The sequence below is a fragment of the Orcinus orca genome, chromosome 13 (genome assembly GCF_937001465.1).
Source record: "Orcinus orca chromosome 13, mOrcOrc1.1, whole genome shotgun sequence".
NCBI lineage: Eukaryota > Metazoa > Chordata > Mammalia > Artiodactyla > Delphinidae > Orcinus > Orcinus orca.
In genome coordinates, this window is record NC_064571.1 from 33239047 (window position 1) to 33248839 (window position 9793).

At 45.5% G+C, this 9793-nt stretch overlaps 1 protein-coding gene across 1 annotated transcript in view; it reads right to left on the reverse strand.

Moving 5' to 3' along the window:
• Window positions 1–2386: 2386 nt before the first annotated feature.
• The window catches only part of ANTXR1 (ANTXR cell adhesion molecule 1), a 244980-nt gene continuing 237573 nt past the window's right edge, over window positions 2387–9793 (reverse strand). The window contains 2 exon segments of the mRNA XM_004277021.3: window positions 2387–6193; window positions 6195–6302. Of these exon segments, the coding sequence (XP_004277069.1) occupies window positions 6041–6193; window positions 6195–6302 (261 nt within the window). The 3' untranslated portion in view covers window positions 2387–6040.

Consider the following 9793-nt stretch of genomic DNA (forward strand, 5'->3'; position numbering starts at 1 on the left):
TGTGACGAGTGGGGGCTACTCTTTGTTGCGGTGCGCGGGCTTCTCATTGCAGTGGCTTCTCTTGTTGCAGAGCATAGGCTCTAGGTGTGTGGGCTTCAGTAGTTGTGGCACACAGGCTCAGTAGCTGTGGTTTGCAGGCTCCAGAGCACAGGCTCAGTAGTTGTGGTGCACGGGCTTAGTTGCTCCGTGGCATGTGGGATCTTCCTGGACCAGGGATCGAACCTGTGTCCCCTGCATTGGCAGGTGGATTCTTAACCACTGTGACACCAGGGAAGTCCCTCTTTCTTGTACTTTTAAAATGCTTTGCAAGAATGCAAGCCACTTCACTCCAAAGAAATATGTCTTTTCTGAGTTGCATCCATTTTAATGTTTATAAGAAACTCTCAACTAAATATGCTGGCTAAAAAGTACTGAATGTGCACAATTAATTGAACATCATTTAACAGAGGTTTGCTCTGAACTCTCAAGTGACTCAGGCATTTTGTCAGCTGCTGCTTTTGCTTTATAAGTACATTGTGAAATTATATTTAAAACTAAACAAAGGAGATGTTGCACAGTTTTAACTCCCAAGAATTAAAACTGTTCCAAGTTAAATAGAGAAGGAAGGATTTATATAACTAAATGATCATTTGAACGTTGAGCAAAAAAGAGAGGAACTAAAGATTATGCTCAGTGGAATTATAAACCTTCTAATTTGTTTAGGTATGATAACTTCAGGATGGAGATGCCATGGTTCAAGCCAACACAATACAATTGTAAACCGAATAACTTCATCTGTTTTGCATATGCCAACTCTATGGCCTAATACAAAATGATAATTGTAAGTAACATTGACCTTGTTTACAATGTATTAAATGGACAAACTGTTATATCGATTGTTCTATACCTGAGTGACACTTCAGGGAAACATGTATTTATCTGAAGATAGAAAATTGGATTTAGTGATGAATAATTCTGGATCTCCCGCTCCAGTTCACAGTCAGCACTTGATCAATGATCTTATTCCTGTTGGTTTCTTTGTTTATTCAACATAATGCATTGGAGCACTACTCAGCATTCAGAGCTCAATCATTGAAATTTGTTTGGCAAGTCAAACAATATATAAGATTTAAAAATTCTTTATACCGTACAGAAAGTACTACTTCTAGTACTTCCCTGGTTTTATTTGTTACACTTAAATTAAATACAGCTGGAATTTATTTTGGTGGAAGGAGTGAGGTAGGGCTCCAACTTCTCTTTTTCCTTCCAAATTGCAAGCCAGTTTTCTCAAAATGATTTAATGAAGAATGTAATTTAAAAACTTGCATGTGCCCAAAATGCTATTTAAATTGAATATTAATGAAATCTTGGAAAGAAATTGTGGCGTGATTTTCTGTTTTCAGAGGGTTTTATTCCAATTAAGATGAACTCAAGGCTTAATGAGGACTTGTAAAGAAACAGATTCAGGAACTAGTACTCTTTTACCTACAAAAAATGTAAGAAGAGGAGGAGCTGAATGGGAGCCGCTAAGGAGAATAAGGTGCAGAAATAACAAAAATATTTTGAAGTCTATATAGATAGAAGGGTATTTACTGCAGCACTGTCTATCACACTGCCTGGTTTCTTAAGCTGATAGCAAACCTCTAGAGTCCTTGTTCTGTGAGTCAAATCAATCATAGCCACGTTTCTGTTACAGGCAGCCAAACAATCTTGACTGATCCACTACATTTACTTTTTTTCCTGTGTGCTTCTATATCTCTACTTTTACTTCATTGTTTCATTTAGCATGGGTTACTATTTTTTAATTAAAAGTTTTTTTAAAAAATTAAAAAAATGATTTATTTATTTCGGGCTGTGTTGGGTCTTCGTTGCTGCGTGCGGGCTTTCTCTAGTTGCGGTGAGTGGGGGCTACTCTTCATTGAGGTGCGCGGGCTTCTCACTGCAGTCGCTTCTCTTGTTGTGGAGCATGGGCTCTAGGCGTGCGGGCTTCAGTAGCTGTGGCACACAGGTTCAGTAGTTGTGGCTCGTGGGCCCTAGAGCGCAGGCTCAGTAGTTGTGGCGCATGGGCTTAGCTGCTCCACAGCATGTGGGATCTTCCTGGACCAGGGCTCGAACCCATGCCCACTGCATTGGCAGGCGGATTCTTAACCACTGCGCCACCAGGGAAGCCCAGCACGTGTTACTTTTTAAAATCTAAAACTGTTGCTAAAAATAAAGAATATGTTGATTGGACAGCTAAAGAAGAAATGAGAGTAATCAAGACAGTGAAGAGTTTATTGGAGGGCGCAAAATAATTTGAGCAATATAATTTAATCTGCAGAGTGATAGCCATTTTTATGATCAGGATGTTAAGCACTTGAACAACTTGCACTTCATTTTCATAACATAGACACAACTAGGAAAAGAGTTAATTTTAAGAATTTATTATTTTTTTTAAAAAAGCAACTTCCAGGGTTTGTCATTGTACACATTTAGCCCAGTCTCCTATAGCAGGTACAGCAATAACTGATTTTTATAACATTGACTCAGAGGCACTGAAGATCCATACTGTCTTAGGAATTATCACAGATAGAAGAGAGAATTAGAAGAGTTTAATGTTAAGTGTATTTAAAAAATCATATTCTAATTCTTTTAAATTGCTTATCCAAGTATGCTAATATAGTAGAGTTCAGATAACTAGAAAACACAATTGACTAGAACATCCCATTCCCATCTGGTGTGCATTAATAGGCTTTTTATGGCATATATCTTTATATAGTTTGCAAACTAATTCAACCCACTTTTACACAGCATTAATTGTTTTTTATTGAGTTGGCACTGGGCTGAAATTGTTTCTCATTATCTCATCATTACTTTTTTCTAGTTCTTGGATGGATTTCCCTCATCTGACACAGTGTTTGGACTTTAGTATATATGAGACTTCCAGATTATCTCTGCCCATTCTAGTGATATTTACAATGAGGTTATCCATGGCCAGATATCCAAGACTACTAATTAATATGTCCACTAGCTCTGTTCTTGACTTTGGTAAAAGAGAGACCTTGTGTCTTACTGGAGTATGGGCCAAGCTCCAGGACAGAAGCTGTTTGTGAACTGGTCGTCAACAGAGGTAACCACTCAAGGTTCTTATTAATGCTGTGCAAACAAGGATCTCGTCATTTCAGTAACTATTTGTACATTTATAAAAGCAATACAGTCATGGGAAAAACCAACAAGCACAGCTTGGTAGAATAACCTGCCATGAAATATCATTGGCCTTATAATAATTTACTACAACTGTTCCTTTTATTCACACTGGATAGGAAATGCTTCCATCTAACACATGGAATATGAATATATACAACAAAAAGTTGGCTTTTATTAAAAAAAAACTTCAGGAGGACAATAACATGAGGGTTGAAAAAATAATTTTGTGCAGTTTCCTAATCACAATCATATGTCTGCTACCTTTTACAGGGAATGACACAAGTTTGGATAGATTTTATAAACCAGTTAAAGAATTTTCCTGCCTGTAATAGCCTACTATTAAAATATTACCTTGTTCATACAGTATAGAGGTTTCTCCTTCTCCACTGTAATTCTAAATGACTGGGGTTGACATGAAGAGTCCCTTTTAAGGACAAACCCTGCTAATCCTCTTCAAAGTCATCATATATTTGCAGTTCCCTATTTCATCTAAAAGTTCACCAAAACAACATGTTGGAAACTGCACAGGGCTTCTGACTGATGTGCAGTTGGGATCCTGAATGTTGCATATTCTCACCTGATGCCTGCCATCTTGATGCACAACAATGTCAACATCTTGGCTTGAACTTTCTGATGGCCGCAGTGAGCCATGCAGCAGTGGTGTGGGGTGGACTGTTTTGTACCGCCAGCAGTCAAAACAGTGGCCAGGGGCTCAACGCCTCTACGCTGTGAGCCTGGGGAACCCATTCGCCTATGGAATGGTTCTCTGGAGTCCAGCAATGTCACTGCAGGTGGCCAAGACATTCTGTCACCTGCTTTATGGAGGACTATACTCAAGAAGAAACCTAATGTTCTAAAAATAGACAATATGGGCCAGGTTGGGGGGCAAGCGAGGGAGGTTGCTTTCATAAGCCCTGTAAAATATCTCTGATTTTAGCTCTATGAGGAAGCTGGGAGAGTCTCTGGCAGCGGCAGGCTGGGAGAAGGGCAGGTCTGAGGTATGCTTGGGGAAGTGTCAGTTGGTGTTGGCAATGCAGATTTAGTGCCTGTGGACCCCGACTAGGGCACTCTGCCTAGATCTATTCTCCCCTGACTGTACCTTTAATGCCCAAGGGTTTCCCCATTCCCCCACACAATCCTTGTTTGCTTTTGCTTTCTAAAGTTGAGAGGGCAATTAGGGATCATTTATGTCTCAATTTTGCCTGATTAGTGGTGGCTCTTTGGAATTATGATTTGAGGATTGTGTAGAAATCACTGGGCTCCATGGAAGATGGTGCTGTGATTGATTAGCAATGTCTGCCATGGCTACAAGCATTGGTGTGTATGGAATGCATGCTAGGTCCTATGTCTCTGTTCTAAGTAAGATGAAAGAATGAGGCTGGCTTGATGGGTTTTTGAAGGATCTTTGGAGACCACAGCCCGAAGCACTAAGTTTGCATTTACTTAATATTCTGCTTCATTCCTGAAAAGATTTAAGGGTTTCGGGAGTGGAATTTTAAGATGTGTGGAAAGTTGGAGGGGGAGGTAATTTTGAACAGGCTGGTGCAGGAGGCCCTAAACAGTGGCCTCTGTTTTCGCCCTTGGGTGATGAAGCCTAATGTTTAGAAAGTGATTATAGAGCTTACTGGTGATAGCAGATTCAGAAAGACTTGGAGGAGTGGAGTGGTTCCCAGGCATGGTGGGGATTTCAGGCAGCCGATAATATTTGTGAGTATGTTGAAAAGCCAAGGAGAAATATATTTGTATCCACAAACACATGTGGTTTTTTTTGGGATAAATTCCTTAGTGTGTCCGGACTATTGTGTCTCAGCTCTACGTGGAAATCTCTGGTGCACAACTTCACCGAGAAAGAAAAACAAAATCAGTGAAATTGTGTGGTAGGTGCTAGTGATGCCATTTTGGGAAGATCAACTAATGTTTGTCTGTGGAAAATAGGCTCAATCACTTCTTCGTGTCTCAAGTGATTTAAATTGAAGCCAAATCTGGATTTTTCAACACGAGGCGCTAACAAGTTGCTCTTTGACGATGCCGTTGTCTGTTGGTTTAGGGGCCATGTTGGGCCAAAGCCAGCCACCTCCAGCTGCTGATGGTCTGTGGGTTTTAGAAACTGTCTGATGCTCCCATCAGTACTCGCCTGTCAGTGCACATACCTGATTTCACTTACACAGCAACATGGTAACATACCTTTTCCTTCAGTAAACAACCGCCCTCTTCCTCACTTGGAAACTGGGAGAATTTGGAAGGAACATAAGGCATATCCTTTTACTCCTCTGCAAATCCCAGAACATGCTTTTGGATACCTGTATGATGTTGAGTTTCTTGCCACAATGGGGACCCCAGTCTTTCCCCAAAGATGTAGGCAAAGGGTCTCGACCTTCCTGGGTGGCACATAGAGGTGAGGATTCCTTGGTTCCTAGGCCAAGGGTCCAGGGTCCAGTGATGGAGGTGGAGTGAAAGAGGGAAGGCAGCATTTAGCAACCCAGCAATGTTATTTCTTATCTGACTCTGCATTTCACCCTCAGAGAAACGATTTTCTTATTGATCTCCATGAGACACAATCCCATTTAGAGCATCTCAGCAGTTTCAGCGTCTCTGGAACCTTCTAGAGGTGATGGCTGGCTGGCTATAATTGTGACTGTAGTTGCCTCATTGTTTGTTTTCAGGCAATTCAAAATTTCGATTTCTTTCCTCTGATCACAATTGTCGGTGTACTGGTGTTACAAACCAATTTTTAAAGTGTGTGAACGTCAGTGGGCTTCATCACCACTCATTTCCAAAGTGGAAGCCCCCTTTAACTGGAAAGACTTGTTCTAACACCACAGAGGAGCCTCCTCCCCAAAGTTTCTGAGAGAACCCAGAGCATGAACTGTGGGTTCTAGACAGAGGGCCTAGGAGGTGGTCGGGACGGGGGTGGTGCCCTGTTGGGAGGGGGAGCCTGAGGGGGAGGGGGGAGGATGGAAGGTGGGGATGGAATTGGAGGGGTGGGGGCACTGGGGGGTGGGGGAGGGCAGTGGGGAGCGGGGGGGGGGCGGGGTGTAGATGGGGGCAGGAGGCGGTGAGGTGGTGTGGTAGGCATTGTTGAGGGGGTACTTGGCAGGAGGATTGTTCTTGACTCTGGTGAAGTTGATACAGCGTCCCTGGAAGAGAATCAGAGAGAAGGAAACATGAGCTGATGCTTGCTGGGGCCTTACAACAGGGCAGGTGGCCGTGTGCAGGAGGGGGGCAGCCTGAAAAATACGTGGCAAGCAGACGCCACGTTTATGTCCGTGCGCTCAGCAGAGCATTACACCAGAACTCGACAACAAATGAGCTCCTCGTTCCCTTCTTCTGGGCTTACTGTGTTGCAAACTTATTTGTTCAATTTCATTTTTCGCCGAGCCTCTCTCTCTCAACGAGGTGGAAGAGCAGGGGACTGACCTTAACCGGACGCACGGGGTCAAGGTGAGGACAGAGGTCGTTGAATTTAATCTCCTCAACAGCCTTGCCAGGCAGGTATTATTATCAGTTGTCCCATTTCATAGATGAGGACACTGAGGCTCAGAAAGGTTAACTCACAACTAGGAAGAGGTGGGGTTGTTGTCACCAGTAGATACAGCCTCCCGCTCCAAGCCCCTGCCTTCCCCAGAGCTCTGACATGGACAGTTTATCCTGCTTTTGTTTTCCCTGGGGAATCCCTCTTCCAGCTGCTGTTGCACCTGCCCAGGCGCCCTTAGGTTCTTAAGAAATACAACCCGGGGACCTTTTGTTGCAAAGCAGGCATCAACCCTGAATCCAGCTTTTCCCCCACCCTTCCCAGGTACCTGGCTAGATAATGCAGAGCAGACACCTGGAACCCCTACGGAAGCCTCTTCAAAGTCCAGAATACGAAGCCAGCCCTAGGTAGCCCTCTCTCCCCTGGGGCACCTCCTCTTTGCTCTCCAGAATCACAGGCCCGCCAGCCCTGCCCCCCAACAGATACCTCCAGTCTCAACAGGCACTTGGGAGCCTTTCACCCAACACTGGGCTCTGCAAGGGACGGGAGCACAGGGGCTCTCCCTGTCACGATGTTCTCCTTCTGGTGTGTGGACCCCCCTCACCTTTCCCATTCGACCCTCCCCTTCTTGCCTGGGCAGGGTACCGGCCAGCCTTGTGGGGTCCTGGCCTTTTTCTAAACTTCCCACGCCTATCGGGGCATCTTCTTCTCTCTACTGTGTGTCCTGGATGCTGACAGAATCGGGGCCATCCCCTCTGAGGCTGCCCTGTCCCTTTCTCCTCTCCTGTTCATTTTAACCCGATACAAGCATTATACCGGGGCTGAGGAGGGAGTACGGCATTTTTCCTGGCTTCATTCTTCAGGATGGACGCCCATCCTGTGGTGGCCAAACTGGATGGGATGTGTCCAGAGGGGCCACAGTTTCCCTTTCCAGGCCTATTGAGGACGGGCCTGAGGGGGACGAAGAGAGTGAGGCTGTGGACTTTAAGGACCAGTTACCTGAAGGATAAGAGGGAAATACAAGTGTGTGATTTGAGACTTGGCTGGGGGAGCGTCACGGCAGGGGCACGACGAATGTTTGTGGGAGCTGGCGGGGCCCCGAGCAAAGCTTTCCTCACACGTGTACACCCCATCCATCCTTCCGGTCCCGAGTCAAGTCCCTTTTCCTCCACACGTCTTTCCCCGAAGGGTCCTGCTTCCACTCATCCCTCGCTTCCCTCCCTGAGTTTTCTAGCTACAGTCTACGCCACACACCGAAGCCTGCGTACTATAATTGCTTTATCTGTAAATGCCTTGGCTCCCTGACTAGGTGAGAAACTTCTGGAAGGCAGTGGCCTTGTTTTGTGCTCCGCTGTTGGTTTAGGAATTACAATGCCGTATTTAGATGTCAGCACCCCATTTTCTCTAAGCTTGCATTTCATGAGATTAAACCATGACCTAACTTTATTAGGTTTCGATTGGGGTCCACTAACTGCAGAAATCAGCTACCATCTTCTCACTGCATTGCCCAGAACTCCCAGGTCACGGTCAGACTTTCACGGGTTAAGTCAGTTTTGTGACCCAGTACTGTGAATTCCCGTTTGTCCAAGCAGCCCTCTTTTATAGCTTTATAAATCTAAGCCTCGGTTACACTTTATTTATGATCCTGGATAAAGCTCTTTCTTCCAAGATGTGAATGTCCTAACGATTACCATCTGCGATAAGTTCCTGTAACGAACAATTCAGAGTTGGGATTTACTGTACTACATGTTCTGCCCTTCATTCCTAGATATGCCCAGTCAGACCAAGAGGCCCATTTCCTTTAAAGATGAAGGACAATTCTGATCCTGGGGAAGGAGCTGCTGGTGCCTGGAGTCAAGTCCCCACGTGGCTTAGATTTCCTTTAGGGCTGGTCATCCCACTGCTCTCTCCCTCCCTTTAGGGATCAGTGATGGTGAGCTGGGCCAAGAGAGCAGGTGAATTATCTCAGAGGCCCGTTTAATTATTTCACACAAATTTTTTTTTTTTTTTTTTTTTGCGGTACGCAGGCCTCTCACCGTTGTGGCCTCTCCCGCTGCGGAGCACAGGCTCCGGACGCGCAGGCTCAGCAGCCATGGCTCACGGGCCCAGCCGCTCCGCGGCACGCGGGATCCTCCCAGACCGGGGCACGAACTCGTGCCCCCTGCATCGGCAGGCGGACTCCCAACCACTGCGCCACCAGGGAAGCCCAACTCTAGTGTTTTTGCTGGAGACAAAATCAGGAGCTGCCAGGCTTCTTCTGTTCATAACCCAGATTAGGATTCCTAAATGTCTTCAGAAAGATTTGAAAGGATCCACGGAACAGAAGACGATCTCTCACATCTGTCAGATGTGAGATCTGTCACATCTGTCGGGCACCTGCTGCGGAGCACAGGCTGTGGTTCATTACAGACCCAGCACATTCGAGCCCAGCATAGCAGCCCAGAGCCAGAGGGGCGGGGGCAAGCTCACAGCCTCTGCCACGCCCCCCCGAGTCATATCCCACTGAGATGTAGGCTGGGGATAATACACCACCTGCCACTCCCGGTCAAGATGATTAACTTAACCAGTTTTCTTGAAGGGCTCGGAACAGCGCCTGGCACATTGTGTTTGGTAAGTGAAGTTGAGTCTGGGTGGGGAAACGTGCTCAGACTCCTAGTTCAGTGCCTCCTAGGAGAGCTGCAGGCTAGAACCTCTACCCTTCTCACCTGGCTTCTAGAATAAAACTGGTATACAGGGAAAAAACTGTAGCATTGGACACATGACCAGAGCAGCTCCCAGAGCCGGCACTCTTCCACACCTTCTTCTGTCCTCCCGTTGCTGCGTCGCTCCTGTAACTTATTCTTACAGGACACACAGTTGACTAGTGATGCATTTATACATACTTACCATCCTGAAAAGAAGATGCAGACCCTGCATAAACAAATCCCTGGGGTCAGTTACAGCAAGACGCAATTAGGACTTCAGGGAGGGGTGTGGCTACAAATTAAGTTCTTAAAACCGGGAGCCAAAGGAGCCAACACAAACACTGTTAACACTTAGACCATGTAGCTGGCTTTAAGATCAGTTTACACGACATCATTTTTTGCTTGCGAGAGGATAATTGAAAGGCCAGATGTTCTCAGTGTCACACAAGCCAGCAAATCTGCACCAGTGTTT